Source organism: Elgaria multicarinata, chromosome 7 (genome assembly GCF_023053635.1).
Source record: "Elgaria multicarinata webbii isolate HBS135686 ecotype San Diego chromosome 7, rElgMul1.1.pri, whole genome shotgun sequence".
In the NCBI taxonomy this organism is placed as follows: domain Eukaryota; kingdom Metazoa; phylum Chordata; class Lepidosauria; order Squamata; family Anguidae; genus Elgaria; species Elgaria multicarinata.
This window is the reverse complement of record NC_086177.1, coordinates 2,602,479-2,627,310: the sequence shown is the minus strand read 5'-3', so window position 1 is coordinate 2,627,310 and position 24,832 is coordinate 2,602,479. Positions and strand designations below refer to the sequence as shown.

The window sequence follows — 24,832 nt, the reverse complement described above, 5'->3', positions numbered from 1 at the left end:
AATATCTTAACCTTTCAATCGCACAGGGCTGTGCCTGAAGTGTGCCTTGGTCCCCACTCCCAAGCAGTGCCAGCTTTTGAGGCCTGCACAATAACATACCTATTGTGCCCCTGGTAATGCCTACACAAATGGAATAAGTATGACTATGCTCTTTATCTTTGACTATGCTTTGCTAAGTTGTATTCGCAGATGCACAAACTTGTGCTTACTGCTGAGTATTTATTTTTTTTACTTTGGCCGTTGTGAAATGCACACCTTTCAAATAATACTTACTCCAGTTATTTTAAACTGAAGCAAATATAAGGGAAAGAGATGATATAGAAGAGGACTCCAAGAGAAGACATGCAGATCATTTCACACCAAATGAGAGCAAGGTTGCTTCCAGGCTAGGTTTTTAGTAATCTGCATGACTAGCTACTATTTCAAATTCAAGTTCAATATTATTGTTTAACCAAAACAATAATATTGTTTACCTCTGTTTGACAACACGTCAAACAGGTAAACTAAAGTAATTAAAATGCACATACCTAGAATTTACAGCGTGAACAACAACTATGTTCTGAGCAGTCATGGCAAATTTTGCTACTTAGGCCACAGCTAGACCTCAGGGTTCTCCTGGGATCATCCAGGGTTCGCCCCTGCCTGAGCACTGGATCCCCTGTGTGTCACCTAGAGGAACAGGTTTGACCCCTGGACGATCCAGGGATAAACCTTGGGTCTAGCTATGGCCTTAGTATGTGAAAAAGTGTCTCCTAACAGGAAAACAATCTTTATTGAATCATTAAAATTAGCATCTTTATTTTTTAAATACAACAATGTCATAACGATAATTCTATTTCTTGGACCCCACAGATTCATAGACCAGGATTTCTGATAACAGCTTTGAAGACGTTATTTTAACACAAAGAAAGCTTTACATAAATAGCAAAATGACAAGCTGCTTTCTTAAAGATAGGTGAAAATGTTGAGGTCTGAAGTGGTGGCCTATCCAAACTGGAAACTGATCTGTTCTTAACCTACTTCTTAAAGCTTTTGTTAAAACACCCAGCAGTAGTGCAGGACCCAGACTCCCAAGTCAGGGTTGGGCCCATCCTATTAGTCACTCTGCAAGCTCATTTCCACATGTTTTTCAATCCCCTTTCCCTGCACTTCTGGAGAAGAATGTTTTCATTAGCTAGGTGGTGACTTGAAAGGGATTGAAGGCCAAATTTGATGTGACATTTAAATTTGCCTTTCCATTTAATGGGCACATCTTTTAAAAATGCAAGTGGCGGCTTCTAGACAGGAGGGCTGATAGTGATCAGGAGTAGAGTGGGTAAGGAGGGGAAATTTAACCCTTTTCTTCCCTGCTGCTGTCCTGATGAAAATCCTTCCTCCAACACTATTTGCATTGGGATGAAAACTCCCATGGGCATCTATGGGGGTTTCTTCCCCGCTTCAGAGAAGGGTGATTTTTTTCACCAGGAATCCTGCAGGGGAAGAAAGGGTTAAATTCCCTCTCCCAGTCTACTGATACTCTGATAATTATCAACCTCCTCTTCCTGCTGATGGTGGCTATTTGTATTTTTTTCTTTTTTTTAAGTACATGTTAAACACAGAGCCACTTTTAACACCATGTGGTTTGGACCATAGTGTCTCCCTCTCCGCATTCTCCACCAACCATGCTCTTAGCTCCCTCCCTAGCTCCAAGCTAAAAAGGAAGGAGGAGCTGGTTGATTAGGTGATGGGCAGCAGAGGCATTCCCGGCACCTCGGCTATCTACCACCACTGCCGGTTTGAGTGATGAGGGCAGAAACGAGCCTCAACCTTTCTATTCAGCTCTAGAAGGCAGGCTGGAGCTAACCATTTGGGTGATGGGTGACTGCTCAATGCCCAAACAAGTCCCTGTTTCCCCATAGGAAAATCATACTTGCCTATAGGGAAACCATACTTCCCTTAGGAAAATATAGGACAGTATTTGCCCATAGGGAAAATATACCTTCCTATAGGAAAACCATACTTCCTATAGACAATTACAATCCTTTGTTTCCCTATGGGTAAGTATGGTTCCTCTATGGGCAAGTGCTGTCCTATGTTTCCCTATGGGCAAGTATGATTTTCCTATGGGGAGGTATAGTTTCCCTATGGGCAAATGCTATCCTATGTTTCCCTATGGGCAAGTATGGTTTCTCTATGGGCAAGTACTATCCTTCGTTTGCCTATGGGCAAGTACTGTTAATTGTTTTAGTATGTCCTGGGGAAAAGACCTCTGCCTGAGAACCTGATGGGAAACCTCAAGCCTGCAAAGCTTCCCCATCTGACCCACCAAGGCACTGGTCAAGACCCGCCCCCTCCAATGGTATAGGAGCACCTAGAAGGAAAAGTGTCCAAAGGAATTGCTTCCTCTTTGCCATGGCTTGGCTGTCTCCCAATCCGCGAAGTATGTGAGATTGGGAAACAGCTGAGCAGGGGGGAAGACCACTGAGATGCTGGCCCACTCTTCCCTGCTGCTCATCCAGCATGAGGACATTATTTATTTGATTTATACCTTGTCTTTCTACCAAAAATGGCATCCAAAGTGGATAAAGGCACGTAAGGAGGTTTGTGCTTATGTGTATGTATACTTTTGGCTTTGGTCCCATCCCACCCTGGTATATAGATGGACCTATAGACTGGCTCAATAAGATAGTTTGTAGCTTTGGCTATGGGGCGGTATATAAATGTAATAAATGAATAAACAAACAACTCACATACACTGAGCAGGAGAGCCGGGTCGCCTCTGGTAACCACACCTCTAGCAACATGCACAGGGCCCAGGTGAGGTGGTATTCTGGGCTACTCGGGATCGGAGGAGGGAGCAGCTCTCCACACATACCTCATTATGTAAATTCGGCCTCTTCTCACATTCACCAAATATGCAAACAGTAGGTTCCTGCCCACCAAGTGCGTTGCCAGCAGGACTAAGCTCATGTGGCTGGATAAATGAGAGAATTTGCCTGAACAGCCCTAATATAAATGTACTTTCTGTGTTCACATGTTCAATGGATATTTGGGGGTCCTTCTTCCCTAGAATTATATTGGAAAATGGCTCTGCCATATTATGAACTAAAATGAAAAGGATGCAGGAAAGCAAATAATTTTTAATTGTCATTTTTGAACGAAATAATTAGATATGATTACATCCCGCAAAAAACAACTGATACACTATCAATGATAATTTTTACTCTTATGAAATATAACTTAACAAAATTCCATTAAAATAAAAGTTGCAAAGACCCCAGTGTCACAACTTTGCTTTGAGAGAAAGGAACTAATACACTATGAATTATAACTTTTGCTCTTATGAAATGTAACAAAACTACAATTTAAAAAATTTCAAAGTTCCCAGTGGCAGACTGTTGGCTTGGGGGAGAGGGAAGTTTGAGAGTGACCTAGCACCCGTCCACCTCGATGGCCTGAAAGGGCCTAGATGCACTTTCGGATCTGTGATACAGAAAACACTTCACCCAGTCCTCATCAAGAAATGGTCAGCAGCAAACAAAATCACCCCTCCATGCTGGGATGCATCCTATTGCTTTGTTTTTTCCTGAGCATCCTTAGAACAGGCAACCTTTTAGCTCCCAACCCTTTGAAAAGGAGCAGGGAAGACTCCAGTGGGTAAACTGTGGGATGGCGGTTAGACTGATGTAGAGCAGATGCCCATCGAAGTCCCAAGATTTTACGTGTAGAGATGGCAGGTCTAGCCAGAGGGCTCTGCACGCATTGAAACAAAGCCTGGAAGGAGACCTAAGCCCTTCCCAGCTACCCCTACTGAAGGATGAAGCTCTCATGCCAGGTCAGTATAAGCGACTGGTTGATGCCGACATGAATAAAACCCTGGGCCTTGGTCACAATCCCACCTGTCTATTTTTATCCTATTGCAGATAAAGGAAGAGGGCAATGCAAAGGAGAGGCAGAGTTCTCCTAGCCTGTACCTGCATCCTGCTAGGTCGATCTCTGCTAATGCCAAAAGTTTTCTTCTGTAGAAGTTTCGATGCTGCTGTCTTCTCACTCATTGCATCGATGAAGGAAAAGGCCTCCAGCCCCAGATTCCTCTCACACACATCAGCTTCAAATGCAGTTGCTTCTCTCTTCAGTATGAGAGCCTGTAGCTCTTTATTTTGGTGGCTGCATGTGGGAGACATTTGGTGGAGGACAAACCTTCCCTCACCTGGTAAGCTTTCAGTCAAAAATCTAATGCAGCAATCCAGTTTTCCTGAGCCAAATACAGCCTTATATATTTTTCTATAGTAGTGAAAGTAGCAATTGCCTTCTAGCAAAGAAATTGGAAAATAAATTTAGGAACAACATAGGGAGGGAGGAAGATTGGCATTTGCCCCCACTGAGTCTAGAAACGGGTAGGGGCCACAACTATTCCTTAAAGTAGGCCACATGTTATTAGGATGGCTAACCAATTTGTAATCATTTGCAATGAGGAAAGCAGGAATATTGCTTGAAATGAATTGTCACAGTCATGTATTTCTTCTCCTCCAACACAATCATTTAGCAACTGCTTAGTGCCAATGGGAGATTCCTTTGCTTTCCTCTTCTTTCTATGCAATTCCCATTTGACTTGAACAGGACTCAGCATTGCTAAACGGCACCATTGGAATGTGCCGAACTATTTCCCATTCTTCATTTTCAGTAAGATTTCCACATTTATCAATAAGATGGCAATATGGCAGTCATGAAACTTAACTGGCATTATAGGCATTAAAATGCATGCTGTCATGTGACAGTTTCTTTAGGTGGTTTGCATAGACTCCATTCATAGAGGAAACCCAGCAAGCTGATACAGGAAGAGAACAATCCTGGAGTGCCAGCTCACGGATTCCTCTCTGTGCACTGAGGAAGGGGCATCCCATTCTTAGTACACAGAGAGGAAATACAGTGTGTGTGTGTGTGTGTGTGTGAGAGAGAGAGAGAGAGAGAGAGAGCTGCATGTGTGTATATATGTGGTGAGAAAGGAGAGATAAGGTGAGAAAAAGGGAGAAAAGTGGAGATAAAAATGAGAGAGAAGAGGAGGGAGAGACAAGGAGGAGATATGGAATGTAGCTTTGGCCATGCTCACTTTCGATTTTGGCCACACTGACTGCTGGCTTGTGGCCCCTGGAAGGTTATAGAGAAACCAACGTAGTCCTTGGACTGAAAAAGGTTTCTCATCCTGGTACGGAACGATAATTTACGACAATGTAGGAAGGAGGAGATATATTTTTAAGAGGATTACTTATCTTATTAATAGTCCCAGAGCAGAAGGCATTGTCCTACCCTCAGCCTGCTTCTTTGTACTGAACAGCCTGGAATATGGCAAACAAAGGAGGGCACCTTCTCTCCTCAGCACCATGTTCTTCAGCAAGAGGAAGGTCTCAGATTTTTGGGACCAAGTCTTGGAAATTTCAAACATAATGGGCAGCAAGAGGAAGGGGGTGAAAGGCACTGACTTCCCGCAATGTTGGTGAAATGATGGCAGGGGAAGTTCTTCTTTGTCAGTTTTCTTTAGCCTCACTGCGACAGGGCTTTAATGGCTCTGCATAGGATCCAAAGAGTTAGCAACTCAAAACTTTCCATTAGCCTTGTTAGATTGGCGTTCTTTTTTGAATAAAAGGGTCTTCTATGCATTACTGCAAATTGCTTTGGAAGAATTCCTTTCAGTTTCAAAACTCATATAAAGGGGATGATGTTCTAGAAAATCAAGTCCAAATCCTCTCTTGAGCATGCCAAACTAGTTGCATGGATGCTTCACCACTCTGGGGCCGGGGGTTGGGGGGAGGGAGGATGCAGCTCAGAAGAGCAGTGGGGGTGGGCCTGCAGAAATAGGTCCCCACTTCCCCTGCTTTGCATTCCTCTGACATATGCATCTTGTAATCAAGACATTTGAGGCTTTTACACATGTATGATATTTAAAATGTTAACTTGAAAGTTCAAAACAATCCCAGATTAATTGCACAAATGTCAAAAACTAGATACACATTTCTCTAGTTTTTTGGATATAGACATGTGAATGCTGACAGTCGCATTTAAGTAACTGTCAGCACCCATTGGTGTATCTTGTGATTTTTCAGACATTCACAACAATCATTTGAGATCGTCAGCATTACCATGTAAATTTTGAGAACAGCCAGTATTGGACATTCTAACATGTGTATATTAATCTCAACAGGTATTAGTGCTGGACTTTCGTACATGAAAGGCGCCAAAGAATTTGAATAGGGTGCAGATAATGGACATGAGACAGGGATTCTGTTGCTAGAGTCCACGTAACTGATGGTGAGGTTTCAGGTCTTCTGTGACTTGAGAAGCTTCTAGTAAGGTGTCTCATGAAGTGCTGCAAGGCGGTCCAAATCCCTCTTAGGAGAGAATGCTTATTGGGGGATGGGGGATGGCTTGCCTCTCCCTAGCCCCTGAGTGAGGGACGGTGCAACAGTCAAGGAAGCGACTTCAGGAACATGCATATATTTCAGATATTTTAATTTTACCCACTAAATTTCCTTTTAAAAACAAAATCTGATAGAAAAATAGATACATTTGCAAACTGATCTTTCATTTTGGGTGATTCCACCCCTCTTCTGCTATTACATGGAGGTTAAGATATGTTGATCTGCATGGCACGACAGCCGCCCAAACAAGCAGGCCTTCACTTTCTTGAGGCCAAAGCAGCAGCTTCCAAACCTTGTGCTTACAGTTACACAAGGGATTTTGCCACAAAACACTAAAGGTACAGATTCTTCCAGTAGCGCATCCTGCACAAGGTATACCGCAGAGAACACCCCCACCCCACCCACCCCTGGAATCATTCCTTTGGGGCTTCATCAAGCACTTTTTCTCAGACGTGGGGAGGGTAGGAATCCTTCCCAAGACTGAGCAATGCTGAACCACAAGCTTTGTTCCTCTTGGCTCAAAAGCATGCAGAGGCTGGCACTGCATGCTACCCCTATGGCTAGTTACCAAACAACCACCCACACTCCTCTTTTCTCAAAAGGTCACCATTATTATCACTTTGACACCAGCAGGAAGAGCTCACATAAAAAGAGAGAAATAGCAGCACAGCAGAGCAGCAAAATCATTTCAATGCAAAGCGCAAGGAAGGAGAAGATTCTCCATCTTGCCAGGGCAGAGTCCTGCTGCCACAATGACAGTGATCCAAGGGACATTAGGCAGCAAGTGAGAAACGGAGATGCTGCACAGCACAGTAGCTGAGGAAACGCAAATCCAGCTGAGATGCCCGATAAGTCTCCTCCTATGGAACAGTGCAGAGGGGACAAGCTGTGACCTCCAGCACTGCTGAGGGTCGTCTTTTGAGAAAAGGGAGGGGCCCTGGGGACGTGCCGATGGGCCAGGCTGCCAAAATGCAAGTGTCCTGGTCAAGGCAGTTTGTTGCATTCCAGCTTTGGCAACATCTGTGCAGAGAGATACGTGGACAGGCCAGGGCTCTGGCTTACAGCCCCCCCCCCACGTAATTTCCCCTCTTAAGATAGTACTCCCCACCCTGCCTGCAGGTGAGGAAATTAATGCCGCAGCATCTCTCACCTTTGCTCCAAGCGTGGTGCATGCTCAGCAAAAAGCTTTGTAGCTTTGATTCTGAAAAGGCAGAAGGCAGATTCAAGGTGAGATGTATAGGATAACAGAAGGCTCAAAGATGTTGCAAAAGAGCCCTAGGGAGGGTAAGGCAGAAGTCATTATATGATCGTCTCTTCATACCATGCCCATGGAAAATAAAATAATAATAAAAAAGATTGCAAAGTGACTCAGTGATGTTTTGATTCCTCTGTAAAATGTATCTCAAGCCAAAGGCTTTAGTCCTAGCCTGGCACTCAGCTCTAGTTCTGACGACTCCTTGCCTCCTTTGTGGTTTCATCGGGAACTTCCCCAGCAGGGGCTTCTCCAGCCTCATCCTTCTTTAGCGCTTTGCTTGGCTTGCTTCCACCTAGGGCATCTTCCCTAGTCAACTCCGAGGCTAGCAATGAGGTGACAGCACAGCCAACTTTTCTGTTTGCTGGGGAGAGAAACAAAAAAAGGTAAGACATCAAAGAAACTCCAGAGCAAGCTGCTGCCCTTTGGTCGATTTTGCTTATAGGAAGAAAGCACAGGAAGAGCTGAAATCTGGTGGGGAATCTCTCAAATGATCCTTTCAATCTGTAAACGCTCATTGGAGGCACAACCAACTGCAACAGATTGGCAAAGGATACAGGCAACTTATAGGAAAGCACTACTGTAGAAAGGCAGAGTAAAAGCTGCGATTTGGGGGGTATGTGGAGCCTTCACAAGGGAAACATTTCCACAAAAGCAAAGCAGAACAGAAATTAGATGTCTCTTAGACTTGTTTACATTTTTGTCGTCTTCTTTGCAAAGCTATCTTAGAAGTCTCTTTTCTTTGACTCTGGAGTTACACAGGCATGATGTACAACGTAAGCCAGGTCCTCAGTGTCACTTGATACACTGACTGACCCAGTTCACACATCATATACAACCCATGGTTAACAAATTGTGGGTTACTGAAAATGTGGCTTGAACTAGCATGTGTGCTGGTTCCCACATGCCTTCCCACTCCCACTGTGACAAATACCCAGGGACACCCAACCCCTGGGTTGTTTATCGTGACATCCGAGCCTGGAACTCGGGAGATGTTCTGGGTTGCTGGGGGATGAACAACTCAGAACCTCTCCCCAGAGTTCCAGGCTCAAATGTCATGATAAACAACCCAGGGATGGGGCACCTCTGGGTTGCCTGTTGCAGTGGGAGTGGATGCACACAGGGGAACCAGCACGCAGGCTTGCTCCTGCTTATTCACGCCTACCCAAGATTAGTCATGACTTCCAAACTGGCTCATATGTGCAGTAGGGGTGCAAACCTGTCCCTTAGGTAGACCCCAAGTACTGTCAGGCAGGCTCCAGCATCTCCCGGTGCTCAAAAAACTGGTGGCTCTCAAAAAGAAGGGGGAAACAGTGTAGGAACAGGTTCTATGATTCCAGTCATTCTAGTAACAACTAGAGTATCCCAGAGTGTCCTTGGAAGCAGTCCTCAAAAGCTCCAGCCTGCTTCCTAGGGAAGGACTCCAGGGATGGTCTAAGAATGAGGATTCTATTGCAGGAACCACAGAGTCCCATTTTTGGTGTCTGGAGGTAAAGCTGTTTTCTGTTGAAAAGAGTCTAGGAAACTACCAGCTTTCCCCATTTGAAGCAACAACTGGTAAAGCAGTGATTGGGTTGGGGTGCATGGAAATGAGAGGTGTACATGTGTAAGAATGAGTGTAGTGGGCAACACCAGGGCTACTGCAAACTATATACCAGGTCCACAAGGTCTCATCCTGGAAAGCAGACAATTTGGCTAGTAGGCTGTGGGTCATGTACACAGTAGATTGATCCAGGGTAGTTTAAATCAGGGCCCCTCTAATTGAAGGGTACCTGTGATAGAATTTTCCTTTGGAAGCATGGGATTCCATTAATCCCAAAATCAATGGAAACACATAAAGCATACCCCAAATCCAGCAAGAATGTAATTTTGAGATGCTGCAACCTCATGCAAGGGTCACAACTAGTTTGAAGATAATATAGGATATACACATGGTGAAGTAGAAGAGGAAATGGCTGGACAAGAAGCTGGAGAGGAATGAAGAAATTGTCCCAAGATTCTATTTGCTCTCTTTCAAGATGAAAAATCTAAAGAGAATGAACAGGAAAGGGGGCACTCTCTCTCCCCTGCCCCCAAGCTGGCCTGCAATAACTTGTTTGTGTGTTTACAGAAGCAAACCAATATCAAACCTTGGTTGATGAAGCTGCTTGTTTCAAGATAAGATTAGATTAACCACAGTTCAGGGTTCATTAATGTTCAACTGTGGTTCATTTTTTAAAAAAAGTATCTGGTCTTGTGGCCATGATGGAGGAAGAGATGGGAGGTATGAACCCAAGGCTCACCTAGTCTCATTCCTGTAATAAAAAAAATGTTCATTTTAACAGAGCTAGTGGGTACACTTCCGCAGACGGTGCACCACTAAAATTATGTAGCTTTACACACGCAAACGCTTCTATGCATTGGAATTATTGGCCTGGAGGGAAAGCAAGCACAGATGCAACCCTCAAAGAGCCCAACCCTCTTGGCACCGTGTACTGGAGAAAGGATTGTAGTATATTAATATAAAAATTAATTAATATAAATTTGTTATCTCAAGGGTTGCACAACTGAAATAGGGCAATATAGCTGAAAGCTATGTGCTACATCAAATACATTCTGCAAAAGCGGCTATCAGAATAAAACAACTCTGAGTGTTTGTTCTCAGAGATGAAGCTTTTCTGTCAATACTTATATCACACAGACACACAAACACTTCAGCTGATAATGTTTGACACACCAAGTCCTACATAACAGGAGGGACTTGGTGGGGCAGTTCTTTGTAGCACACGACTTCTTGGGAGGAGGCACGATTACCAGTTTAAGCAGAGAAGCCCGAGGCAGATGCTTTGAAAGATGCATGTTTTGGTATCAACTGTACAGAGTCTGCCAGAGTATCAATATGTATCATTTTCAGCTCTTTCTTCAATCTCAGTTTGTTGAGAACGTCAATAAAACTGGTCCTTTTGACCATATATCTATACTATTGTTACTGCTAGACTACACCTCTGATATCTGTTGCAAGGCTGTACCCAAAGAGGTTTGGATCAGCAGTCTCTACCCCTATATCACCTACAGTTCTGACTAGAAGAATACTGTACTCCAGAGAATGCCTGTAATCATGCCTGTACTCATTACACATAGACAACAAGAAATCAACACTGCCTTCCAAAGGTACACTGCCTGCACTTTTTCTTTGCAAATTATTGATATGATGCCCAAGTGGGAACATTGTTAGTCTGTGAAGACACCTCCTATTACTGGAGATTATCCAGACCACAAACTCTACGCATCATGGGAAACCTTAGCCTGCAACTCACTAACATAGAAAGGTAAACAGCTGAAATGGTCACTTTTGTCCTGTCAAGAGTTCCCATGATAGTAGATCACAACAAATTTGGGGCCTGCAAAGAGAGGAGAGTGTACATTACTTTCATGCAAAGACATTCAAACTTTCTAGCACTAAAGCTGTCTGCAAATATGTCTATCTCTTATACCATGCACAGATGTGTCCACAAAAAGCATGCACACACACAGTACACAAATCAGAACTCATGCAATGTACAAAACCTTTAATGATATGGAATTGCACCATGACCATGCACACAAACCTTATAAATAGAAATTTTAGAAAACATCTGTGCTTGGAGAGAAGAATGTTGAGGTGAAGAGAAAGATAGGAGAACAAAAGTGGAAGCTGTGGCTGCTGACTGTAGTTCCACGGAGAATTCAGTTCACCAGACAGAAAGAGGGCATATTCTTGGTGTGACTGACAGAAGGTGGTTTTTTTAGCATCAAGAACAGACCCTCAACAGCATGCAACCCTCATATGTGGTGGGCGCAAGCACTGCAGCTCCGAATATGAACTGTCCTCTATCGCCTGGCAATACGTGCCAAACCACGCTCTTCCAGGATCCCATTTCCACAGAGCATTTCTCTCCTGCATACTGCATGCATTACACTGTGATACAGGACAGCTCCTAAATATCTGGCTCCTGAAATCACCCCACCTCTCCTCCTCAAGAAACATCCCAAGCACCACGTTGTTATCCATTTCATGTACCCCTCAAAATGATTGCGTATTTTACCTGCACTGACCCATTCCATGTCCCCATCTAAAGGGGACAAGTCCTGCTCCTTAAATCCCCTATGAGCTTGTTTGCCTGATATGCTGCAGGACCACTTCCTACTATTGCACTCTCACCTGTAGACTTTCTTCCAGGCTTCAGTTCAGGGCCAAGCTACAAATGTGACCCGAAATTCCAGGTAGCTTCCCCCCAGTGCCTTCCAGCTTTTATGAAAAGCAGCTGCAGGTGGCTGCAGTTAGAAGCAAAGGAAGAACATGGGGAAAATTTTCATTAAAGTAAGCGAGGGGGACATCTGATCTGTCGACTGGATGTGGCCTGTCTGCTTCTTTCCCAGGCACCAGCTCTAAAAGAAGGGAAGGGGGTTTATCTCCAATCTGCTAAGCCCTTTTCCCTATTCAGTGCTGAGAAAGGGAGTCTCTGAGGAACTGGAGCTGAGAAGTGTGTGTGTGTGTGTGTGTGTGTGTGTGAGAGAGAGAGAGAGAGAGAGAGAGAGAGAGAGAGAGAGAGAGAGAGAGAGAGAGAGAGAGAAATAATAAATGGGGTGTGTAAGCAAAAGAGAATGGGGTGTTTGCACATGTTTGTGTGAGAGGAAATATGGGGGTGGGGTGGGGGGGTGCATGCCAGTAGTGGCTCTACACATTTTGGGCCTTTGACATCCTGGCCGGGACCAATTAGGTTCTCAAGCCAAAAATGGCTGCCCATCCCTGCATTAAAGGGGTCCTTCCAAACAAGGCGTTTGCAGTGCAATCATCCTAACTAATTCACAAAATTTTAGGAGGGTCCAGATGAGGTCATTTTCCATTTGTCACTTATTAGATTGTAAGCCTATGCGGCAGGGTCTTGCTATTTACTGTGTTATCTGTACAGCACCATGTACATTGATGGTGCTATATAAATAAATAAATAATAATAATAATAATAATCCCCTGTTTTACCACCACTATTTTTATTACCACAGAAAATCCATCAAGGAGGAAAAGACAGAACAGCTGCACGACACCCCTTGATTAATAGCGCTAGGAACCATTTGTCTGAAACAGCCTTCCTCAACCTGGGGCGCTCCAGATGTGTTGGACTGCATCTCCCAGAATGCCCCAGCCAGACCAGGTTGAGGAAGGCTGGTCTGGAAGCACCCAAAGAAAAAAATCGAGGGAAAGTTGGACAGAACTGCATGTAACATGTAGTTTGGTTGTTACTGGGCCTTACATGTGCTCACCCTAGTAATCAGTGCTTGCTAGTACTCTAATCACTTTCCTGAATTCCAACTTAATCTGTTGTATAAATCCTTTCCCCAAAACTTTGTTGCTAATTAGCCATTGTCCCAAATCAGGAACCCCCTCTCCACACAAAAACTCTCTGGTCGCTTGCTCATCTGCACACTGTCATAACGTCCTTGGCAGACCACCATCCCTCACCTACCCTTGAAGGACAACGTGGAGAAATATTTTCTGCAACAAAGCTTGTAGGGTGAAGATGCACAGGTTTGTAAATATCTGAAGTAACAACAACAAAAACAATAGTAGTAGTAATAGTAGTAATACATAGAAAGCCAGCTGCATTGCTTGGATGATGGATCACTGCAGTACTGGAGCTGGGAACACTGCGCATGCCAGCAAGGAAAGAGGTGAATGATGAGAAGGACAGTGAGAAAAAAGCCTCAGAAGGCTGAAGAATACAAGAAAGGTTGACCTGTTGGGCACCCAAACAATACATATCATTCCGCAGCACGAAGTGAGGAAAGATCACAATTCAGAGGGGGAAGTGAAGAGAGCCAGTTGTACCTCAAGTTACCCAAGAGGAAGGCCCATTTCAATCAGTTCTGGCTTGAGGCTGCCTGAATGACAACCCAGAACCTGAGGCTGCCTGAATGTCAATCTCCTCTTCCAAAGCCCCCTGCGTGCAGCACATGACGAAGTCACACACAAATGGAGGGGAGGGAGAGGAAGGAACATGAACATGCCCATGGGTTACCCGTTCAGGTGTGTCCTCCTCCACCTCACCAATGGACAGGAGAGAGTTTGCTGCGAGGAAATAAAAGAGGTGCCCATCAAATTACTTGCTGAGAATACTCAGAAGCAGTGACCCCTGCTCCTCTTTCGGGCACGAGGAGCACTTTTTTCCTAACCCCTGGAAGTTCATGTCTATTTAAACTGTGGTTTTGGCCCTTAAGGTGCTACAGTTGTGGTCGTCTTTTGTGCATCACATGTTCAAGGTTTTGTGCCATCAGTTCAAGGTTTTGCTGCTAACTGGCCCCTAATATCTCCAAAAATATGAGGGCGAGGGAAAAGTTAGTTTCTTGCACTAAGAAGAGTATAAGCTTGTGCTAGAATGACAGCCAAAGCAAGCACATAAAGCAGGTGACTAAGCCATTTTACCCCTAGGACAAAGCCCGCCATTACATGGAACCAAAATGATTAGCTCATGTATATCCAAAACTGGAAACTAAAGCTTAGCTTGCACTGTGGCAGTAGGCCTGCACCCAGGCTTTACCACTTCAGAATGAGGGGTGCGCAGACTCATATGAATGAATGCAAGGACTTTACATTCTTTTTAATATGGAGAATTCCATCATGGAAGTGCTCACCTGCCGTCCGCAGTGGTACAAGCCAGATACAGGTTTACCATTCACCTTAGAACTAGGTCTAAAGCATGGACTAATCTGGAGCTTTTGAAGCCTTGTACTTCACATAATGAACTGGGTGGCACAGGCTTTTACATGAGAAATAACCAGCTAGTCCAGTGATGACCTTGAGCTACTTTTCAAGGAGTGCAAGAATTGGACACAAATGTACTAATCTCTTCCTCTGTTCTTTTAAGGAAAAATGCACTTCACAACTTGGAGAGAAAAAAGAACAATCTAAAGATAGCAATTACGAAAGTTACACTAGCTATTCCTGCTGTACATGTCAGCAGCACGAACATTTTCTGGTGGATATTCATCCTATACCTTCGCAGTCAAACAGAGTTCTGGAGAATGTAGTATTAAGGAGTACAACAATGTTTTAAAACATAAACTGACATGAATATGCAGTTGAATTACTGTAGTAGTTCAAATGGGTTAAAGAACTTGAACTGCTTACCAAATCTGTCTGTCAGTCTGTGCCTAAGCCAGAATTAAGACAGGGAAATATTGATGATGAGGACGATGATGATTTATATAGCATGGTGCTGTACAACCTGAATGGGAACCAACCACAATTTTAAATTGTTTAATCCCCTGCTTTAACCTTCTGTGGTTTGGAAGCTAATCTGGCCATTTAGGATTAGGCTGCCCAGCTGCTGACACCTCATTTGTACTGAATTTCCACACTTAATACAGTCAGTACTTCTCATGTGTGGATTTCCACCTGTGTGGGTTTCTACCATGTGACTATCTCTCCTGGCTATATGTTTTCTTGTTGCACACAGACATGCAGACATTTCTCTCCAAAACACCTGCAGAAGTCTGAGTTTCAAATACAGTTGCTCAAACGTAGTGATGATCCTGGCAGTAAGGTGCCTGATGAGTGTCAAGGGTTCACCTACATCAGCTTGTTGCAGTCCAGAGGTGTTGGTTTACAATTCCCAGAAACCCCCAGTCATGGGGGAGGGGAAGCTTGCTGGGGGATTCAGGGAGGGAACCAGGATGGGAAAAGCCAGCCTACATGAAGGAACGCTAAATAGGCTTCCAACACTAGGAATCCTGAAGCCCCTGTGGTGACAAAATACCCGGTTTTCTGTACTTCTACAAAAGCAGCTGGGGACACATTCATGGTACAGCAGTTCCAATAAATAACAGCTGCAAATTCTGAGGCTGGGATGAAATGGAATAACGCAAACCAACTGACAGAAGGAATAAAGCAAACCAACTGGCATAGCAAGTTTCCCATTAAGACAAAAAGCAATGAGATCACAACCATGAAGCTGTACACTTGTTTACGGATGGGGAAGAGCCAATGACCCCCACCCCTTATCCAGGCTTGCTTAGGCACACCACTGCCCCCTGCTGGTGGGGCACGGCTCCCAATGTATGGAGGCTATATAAAAAGAGCCAGGCCAGGGGAAATGGCATTATTGGCTCATTTCCTTACTATCTAAACTTCATCACCAGAGGAGCAGATGGTTTGCATGATGCCAAGGCTGCAGAAGAGATGAGTAGTCAAAATTAGAAGGCCATCTGAATCATCAGGCGGAAACCATGACGGCAGGACAACTGCAAAGGCAAGTTGCAAGGGGACAGACACAAGGCTATTGTCTGCTCAGCATCCTGCAGACGGCAGCGGCTGACATGTCTTTCTTAATGAACTAGTGGGAACAATCTCCCTGCTGACTTCCCCAACAATAGCTGTTTAAGCTCTTCAGCGAAGCACACACAGAGGCCTGTCTGCTTTTCATTCCTTTACATCCAAGCAAGAAGCTGTCGGCATCACTGAATAGAGACAGCTGCGCATCATCAAAAGCAGAGTCAAAGATCACAGCTAATTAGATTTATAAGCATTTACTCTGCTGCAGTGATAGGATGCTATAAAAAACCTCCCAAATATCTTTATAAGGAAGGGCTGCTTCAAATGCTCAGGATGTGCACAGTGCGCGCACACACGATGTCAGCTATGTAGACTTTAGAATAAAGAGAAAGATATACTTTGGAGTACTCACTGGTATACTTTTGAGCTGGGTCACATCAATTTCATAGCTTTGAGCACACATAGGGTGACCCTATGAAAAGGAGGACAGGGCTCCTGTATCTTTAACAGTTGCATAGAAAAGGGAATTTCAGCAGGTGTCCTTTGTATATATGGAGAACCTGGTGAAATTTCCTCTTCATCACAACAGTTAAAGCTGCAGGAGCTATACTAGAGTGACCAGATTTAAAAGAGGGCAGGGCACCCATATATACAAAGGACACCTGCTGAAATTTCCTTTTCTATGCGACTGTTAACGATACAGGAGCTCTGTCCTCCTTTTCATAGGGTCACCCTAAGCACACATGAACCAGGAAATTGAGACTCATAGTTGGCTAAAGCAGAAAACAAAAGTAGACTTCTTGTACAAATTTGCAAAAAATCAGCAAAATACTCCCATGAATATAAGAAGCTGTCTTATACTGACTTAGCCCACTGGCCCACTTAGCTCAGTATTGTTTGCTCTGACTGGCAGTAACTCTCCATTTTGCTACTTGAGGCCCTTTGTTTTAAACTGCAAATGCAAAGGACTGGACCCGAGATCTTTTGCACACCAACCTTGTGCTCCAACACTGAGCTTCCCCCTCCTCATATGGGCCACTGACAGTCTGGGACAGGATTCACTCATTGTGCGGCTTCTCAAAGCTCCCCCCTCCCCCTAAGATGAGGGTGTCTAAGCATAATTTCTCTAAGCCAGAAATAAGAAGTCACAGCAAGAACAGGAAGTCATAATCTAACTGAAGTCTTATTTCATGTGGAAAATATGATTTTGGGGAGAGTTTTTAAACTTTTAGAAGTAGAGTGCATCTGCATGTAAGTCAACAGAGCACAAGGGTTTTGGATGCTTTGGAATGGAAGGTATCTGAAGGGCAATTTAAACAGACTGAGTAGATTAAGCAGATTTAAGGAGCCTTTTGTATGGAAGGCTTTTGGCTTAAAGCCAGGTCAGCTTCAGCCTATATCTATATTATATTTGTAAGTCTCTCTCTCTCTCTCTCTCTCTGTGTGTGTGTGTGTGTGTGTACAGCCCTTCAGTCATCAATACTGGGATAACAGACTGTATCGGCATTGGCAATGTCTTAAAAAACTAAATTCACATTTTCCCCACATTAAATAGGACCCAGGTTAGGAAGAACATTCTGCTCTCTTTGCTGCCACTTTGTTTTGTCAGATCTATGCTAAAACCCTGCATTTCTCCATTGTTTTCTGTGGGCAGCTCTCACTTCTGCTCAGCCTGGGGTGATATGGAAACAACAAGGATCTAAAGGAACCCAGGACTTCTGTCTCAATGGAATGAGTTACCAATGGAATGAGTCACTCCAGCTGATTCTCATCTCAATGATTCTATCAGCCGGAATGGATCTCCCAGCTCGATTATTATGGTGCTTATTCCTGCTGTCAGTCAGCTGTGACACCCCACTGATGCCCCTCCCTATGTATAGGAAATGCCAGCAAGAATTAAGACATTCCGGGACTTGTCCTTCTTTAGAAAGCATTGAGCACAGTGAGGCACACTTTGCCCTATCTCTCAAACTACAAGTCCTAGAGTTTTCTGTACAAGGACAGGTGTGTGTGTGAGAGTGTGTGTGTGAGAGAGTGTACAGACTAGAACAAGGGCTCAGCAGCTCATGATTCAGAATGCTGCATGTTCTGTTACAGCAGTACTTCTATTGGCTCCTCAGGTCTTACATGTTAGACCACACTGAGTTTCAAGCTGGTGAGGGGGCATGAGTGTGACCCCGTAAGCACGTACAATAGCAAAGTGTTTCACTGCTTTCTGAATCTCTTTGAGGCTCAGTGGGAGATCTGGATGATCCAGAGAGTTCTTGTCAGACTTTTTTTTTTAAAAAAACTCTCCATTGGCAAGAGCATTTGTGGACCCGTGGTCCTTGATCTCAGTTCAGTTCCCAAGGGCTTTCTATCTGGGCCGCAGCATAAAACCCCATATTATGCACCCCACTTCCTTTCTCCAAGTTAAATTAGCCAAGAGGGAGTAAACAGAAGATGTGCATAAAAAGTAAAATTCTCTATTAACAGCCTTTTTGCTTCTGTCTTAGCTCATGAGGGAGTGTGTCAGTGGCTCAATTAAGACATCATGCCAAACCAAAGTTAAGTTTCCTCAATCATAGGTTGAGGAAGCAGCCCAACTCCTCCTATCCTCTCTTGCTCATGGTCTGCAAGCCTTTAGTTGGGCTTTCTCTCAGGAATGGCCCCATTCCCCACCTGCACTCATGGGGTGCAGAAATCTGCTTTCTAGAAGCAAAATTAAGACTCTCATGTCTTTTTGTGCCAAATTTCATGCTATGTCTAGTGCGCACAGAAAAGGAAATTCACTCAAACTCTGTTCTACCTATTCAAATACCAGCACATTCAGGATTCCCATGGCTTAGGAATACTTTTCCTTCCCTGCCCTAATTAAAAAAAAAGGCTCACAGATCAGACTGAGCAAGACTAGAAGATAGGTCTTGCCTCTGTCAAGTCCAATCTACAGCTCCAATAAGTCAAGGTGTTTGAACTGTTAGTTAACTTGATCCCACCAACCACCAGAGGGGACTAAAACAGCTTAAAACTTAATATTTCTGCTTAATTGGACTGTGAAAAAGGCTGTCATAACATGTCGTTGCTGATTAGTATCGCTTTCACTGACTTTCTGCAAATTACCTACAACTCTTAGGGAGAGTTTGGCTCCATTCAAGTGAAATGGAGGAATGACTGGTGCAGAATTATTTCTCTTTATTGTCCTCATAAATAAAGAGGATTTTTTAAAAATATCAACTTCCTCAGGAGGTTACTATTTAAACAAATAATTTCTGTCCTCAAAATGATATACTTAGAATCTACTAACACACTTATACATATACCAAAATTACTTCGCATTTAAATTGCACAAACTCTAAAAGTATTGCACAATATCAAATTAAAGATAAAATTCCAATCATCACTTTACAGAAAAGATCTAATTTTATAACACATATGAATTACAAATCTATATATAACATTAATAGAAGGCCACCTTTTCTTATACAAGTTGACTAGACTTATTTCATGTTGTCTACTATAACTAAATGATCTTCAAAATACACAGACACACCACAATTGTATACCATGTATAAGGATCTTTCATTTTACAGAAAACAGCATGAAAAGTCATGTTAGCTTGTATTTTGATGGGACCATTCTGCACCATTCTGTCTGAATCAGCCAATTGTGTTTTTTTCCTGGTACAAATCTTGTGAAAATCAGCAGTTCTGGGCATGGCCTCTCCAAGGGGCTTCTCTTGGTTATGAGGAAGGCTAAAAAGCAAGGTGTGGTAAGGTCATCTTACATTTCTTTTTAAAGCATCTATAACTTGGATATTCTCTCATGCCACAGGAACCCAGAGCCTGCATAATTAGTTTAAATCAGCCTTCCCCAACTTGGTGCTCTCCAGATATTTTGTACCATAACTCCCATCAGCCCCAGCCAGCAGGTTGTGGAAGGGTGGCTTAAAAGATGTTAGAAGCTCTGGTTTCATTTTGTCAGTATTAATACACTTTACTTAAATATATGAACTTGAGCCCTTCATTGCACTCAAGACACTGAAAGACTTTGCCCATCTGCTTTGCTCACTTCTGCATGGATTTTGCTCTCTAAGGCCAACTGGCTAGAAAAGCTCCAGAAGGAAACAAGGCGTTCCTGAGGTCTTACAGAATCTAGCAAGCTTCAGGGTGTATCCAGGCCATCAAGCTATAAAGAAGAAGAAACGGGGGTTGCAAGGGTGGGAAACTATTAGATTCAAGACACAACAGTGGCTTTGGCCCAGAAACTACAGCAAGCCCCGTTTTGTCATTTCTTTCCCCACAATTTTCCTTATAGAATATTCTCCACTTAAGTATCTCTGAGGTGAGAAATGACAGAAGCAGAGCTACAGCTATGCATTCAGGAGCTATGAAACCAATCGAGTTGGATAGTAGGATGGATGGCTTCCAAGCTGCACCGCAACAAAAATCTGGGGGTCCAACGGATCTTTGACAGACCTCCGAAATTGCGGTGCCGTTAGGGGGCAGTTTTTTGTTTTGTTTTTTAATACGATTTTTATTGATTTTCAAGTAAGGACAAATACAATAAACACACACAGAGTAAAAGAAAACACTCAACAACAATATAAATGTTCCCACAGCACCACTATAAAAAAGCATGGGTGTTCATTCCTTCAATAAGCACTTGGTACAGAAAAAGATGCAGGTTAAGTTAGAACGTCTGACCAAAAGGATTCCTGAGTCATTGGGGGTCTAGGTTCGCCAGGATTCATATTAATAAATGTGAAAAAGAAACCCACAGTTCAGTTAGAAGATTGTTCAGAGCCCCGAATGGATCTGTAGATATCCGAAGGATTTTTAGGCAACGTGAGGGCACATTTCATGTTGATGGACAACTAATTGTACACAATTTTATATTAGGAAAGGCAGGTTGCTTACCTGTAACTGGAGTTCTTCGAGTGGTCATCTGTGCATTCACACCCATGGGCGTGCGAGCTCGACTTCGGAACTTTCAAAGCTTATGATAATTTTGGGCGGGAACCCTCCCCCACGCAATACTGCGCATGTCTCCTGGGTTCCCGCCTACTCTTTCAGTTTAAAAACATTTCATTGACCACATTGTGGCCCATTCATTAGAGGAAAAAACAACAGAGAAAATATTTTTAACACCGAGAGGGGATGGTGGGTGGGTTGTGTGAATGCACAGATGACCACTCAAAGAACTCCAGTTACAGGTAAGCAACCTGCCTTTCTTCTTCGTGGGCTCTGTGCATCACACCCATGGGCGAATAACAAGCTTACTCACCAGGTGGAGGGTCGGTGTTCTACTGTAGCACTTTGGAGAGGATAAGACGGCCGAATGAGCAGTCTTGCCTGGCTCTGACGTCCAATCTGTAATGACGGACGAAAGTCGATGGTGTCAACCATGTTGCCGCTTTGCAGAGGTCGGGTAGGGATGCCCCTCTGGAGAAAGCAACTGACGTGGCCACCGCTCGAGTCAAGTGGGCCGTTATCCTTCCTGATGGGTTTACATGAGATGCTTCATATGCTAGACGAATAGTTTGAGCCACCCAGGATGCTAGCCTCTGAGATGAGATAGGGTGTCCTCGTCAAGGTCCTCCGTAGCATACAAAGAGGTGTTCAGTTTATCTAAAGGGTTCTGTTCTGGCCTTGTAAAAAGCCAGGGCCCTGCAGGCATCCAGCGAATGGACAGACCTTTCAATTACAAAGGTAGGGGTTGGGAAGAAGGCTGGAAGGGTAATGGGTTGATTTACATGAAATTCCGATACTACCTTTGGTAGGAAGGTAGGGTGCAACACAACTTTGTCCCTGTGAAAAACTAGATAGGGGTGATCAACTCGATGGGTGCACAGCTCTCCTGCTCTGCGAGCAGAGGTGATTGCCAACAAAAATACAACTTTAAACGTGAGGAGCCTTAAGTCAACTGTGGCTAGGGGCTCGAAAGGCGCCTTGGTTAAAGCGTGTAACACAAGAGATAAACTCCATTGTGGCAACAAATTGCGAACAGGAGGATTAATATTTTTTAGTCCCTTAAAAAAACCCTTAACCAATGTATGCGAGTAGAGAGAGTACTGAGTGTCCTCATAACAGAAGTCATGCTTCGTAATGGTTGCCGAGATAGCGGCTAAATAAACTCTGATTGACGTAGCCTTAAGCCCCTTTAGGTGCAATGACAGAAGGAACTCAAGGATCTGTGGGATTGAAGGCTTATACGGATCAAAAAGTTGGTCTTTGGCGAAGGATTCAAAGCGTTTCCACTTTGCAGCGTAAGATTTTCGAGTGGCCGGTTTGCGAGCCGCCTCGACTATCTCTCGCAGGGGCGAGGATAAAGTCAAATGTCTGTTCCGGTCACTCTCCACGCCATCAGTCTCAGCGTGTGGAGGTCCGGGTGGTGTATTGCTCCCTGTTCCCGTGTTAACAAGTCTGGTATCGATGGAAGGCGACGGTACTCTCCCCGCGATTGCTGCACGAGTATCGTAAACCATTGTTGTCTCGGCCACCAGGGGGTTATAACGATTCCGTTCATTCTGTCCGATAGTACCTTCGCTATGACCTTCGTTAGTAGGGGGAATGGGGGAAAAAGGTAAAGCATTGGTTCTGCCCAATTGAAAACAAACGCACCGCCGAGGGACCTCATTCCCCGTCCTGCTCGGCTGCAAAAACGATGGCATTTCGTATTGTCCTGAGTGGCAAACACATCTATTTCTGGAGTGCCCCACATCTCGAAGAGATCCTGTAGTACAGAATTCTTCAGTTCCCACTCGTGAGAGGGGGCGTATGTGCGACTGAGGTCGTCGGCGAAAGCGTTGTCCTTGCCGGCAATATGTATCGCTATAATGTTGATGTTTCGGGAGGCACACCAGTCGAGGACTGTGACCGTCAGATTGAGGAGTTTGAGGGAACGGGTACCCCCTTGTTTGTTTATATAATACACCGTGGTCATGTTGTCCGATAGTATTTGGACACTACGGTTTAACAACACTGTCTCGAAGGCGTTCAGCGCTTTGGCCACTGCCAGAAGCTCGAGGAAGTTGATGTGGAGCTTGGTTTGCTGGGCTGTCCATAAGCCTTGCGTTACTAGGGGCCGGCCGTGGTCTGCTTGGCAATAGGTTCCCCAGCCCGTCAATGACGCGTCCGTCGTAATCATTCTGGACGGTTGGGGTGGGCTGAATGGTACGCCCTCTAGGAGATTTTCACTGGTTTTCCACCATAGGAGTGATTTGGTTACTGATGGAGGGAGGTGTAACCAGGTGCGCCTTGGGTCTGCGTCGAGGTGGAAGTGATGGATGAACCAGTTTTGAAGCGATCTCATCCTGAGGCGTGCTCAATGGACTACAGCTGTGGTGGATGCCATAAGCCCTAGGAATTTTTGACTTGAGGGATGAATTGCGATGTGAAAATAGGCATCGCGGAGGTCTATCGCCGCGAACCAGTCTCCTCGTTGGAGAAGAGGTAGAATTGATACCAGGGTTGCCATCCTGAACTTCCGTGGTGTGACATAAAGGTTTACTCCCCTTAGGTCCAATATCGGGCGGAGACCCCCGTCCTTTTTTGGAACCGTGAAATATCTGGAGTAAAAAACCCCTTGAGCCTCCTGCGAGGTAAGCAGGCGAATAGCGCCCTTTTGAAGTAGGGTTAGTACCTCCTCGCACAGGGTAGGTGAGGGAGTTGTGGTTTTCAGTCCCAAGAAAGGAGGGAGGTCTTCGAATTCGATACGGTAGCCTTGATTTACAATGGAAAGTACCCAGTTGTCCGTGGTGATGGATTCCCAGGTAAGGTAATGTGGAGACAGGAGGGGGGGGATTGTCCTTTGGTGTCCAAGTTGAGGTATATCATATGGGAGTCAAAGGCGCTGTTTTTTATTGGGTTCCCCCCTTTTCCTTAGAGTCTGGTATCTCGGGAAAGACTGTGTGTATCGGCACTGTTGCCAGTTGGGTTGTTGTCTATCGGAGCGATCCGTGGGTCGACAAAACTGTTGAGATGGCGGGCTCCTGTACCATTTGTGTTGCCTAAAGTTGGTTTGTGGTTGCGAAATTCCCATTTTTCGCGCTGCATTTTTAGCCTTTTGAATAGCGTCCATGGTTTCATCAGTTTTGCTGTTAAAAAGGCCTTCCCCGTCGAACGGAAGGTCCTCAATTCTTTTACGGGCTTCTTGAGTTAACCCTGCGGAGCGTAACCAGGCGTGGCGGCGCAAGGCAATTGCTCCTACAATTACAATCAGTTTGGTGACGAGCAGTGTTTATTTGTTGTCTAGCTATTCTCTGTGCTTCCGCCTGGAAAACTTGGGCAAGTTCTCTTTGCTCTTCTGGGAGGTGGTCGGATAGGGATCCCATCTTCTCCCAAAGGAAGAGTTGATATCTTGCCATTACTGCCTGATAGTTTGCAACTCTGAGTCCCAAAGCAGTAGAAGAGTATAAGAGTCTGCCTAGTAAGTCTAACCTGCGACCCTCTTTATCCACAGGGGAGGAGTGGACTTTTTGCGATCTACCCTGAGAAACCTCCACAATTACTGAGTTAGGTGGAGGGTGTGAGAATAGAAATTCTGCGCCCGGTTCCTGGACTCTGTACATATTTTCTAGTCTTCTGGCTGTTGGCGGCATAGAAGACGGATTTTTCCACGATAGTTTAGCCGTTTGGAGAAGGGTAGGTAAAAAGGGTATCGCTACCGAGGTTGGCGTCTCCGAATGCACTGCGTCAAAGACAGGGTCTTTAACATGTTCTATAGTCTGGTGTGTCTCTAAGCCTAGAGACTGTGCCATTCTTTGGACATTTTCGGTGAAGTGACCCCTATCATCTGGTGGGGATGTGGATTCACCCGATGCAACAGCTCCCTCGGGAGATGGAGTGGAGGGGGTTACCGACGAGATCGAAGCCGTATCTGATTGGTAATCTTCGTCTGGAGAGTAGGAGGACTCTTGAT

General features: G+C 44.5%; 1 protein-coding gene across 1 annotated transcript in view; it reads right to left on the bottom strand.

Moving 5' to 3' along the window:
* Positions 1–2,078: 2,078 nt before the first annotated feature.
* Positions 2,079–24,832, bottom strand: part of DIAPH1 (diaphanous related formin 1) — a 182,443-nt gene continuing 159,689 nt past the window's right edge. Inside the window, exon 27 of the mRNA XM_063130058.1 lies at positions 2,079–8,011. Coding sequence (XP_062986128.1) covers positions 7,836–8,011 — 176 coding nt within the window. The 3' untranslated portion in view covers positions 2,079–7,835. The remainder of the gene's footprint in view (positions 8,012–24,832) is intronic.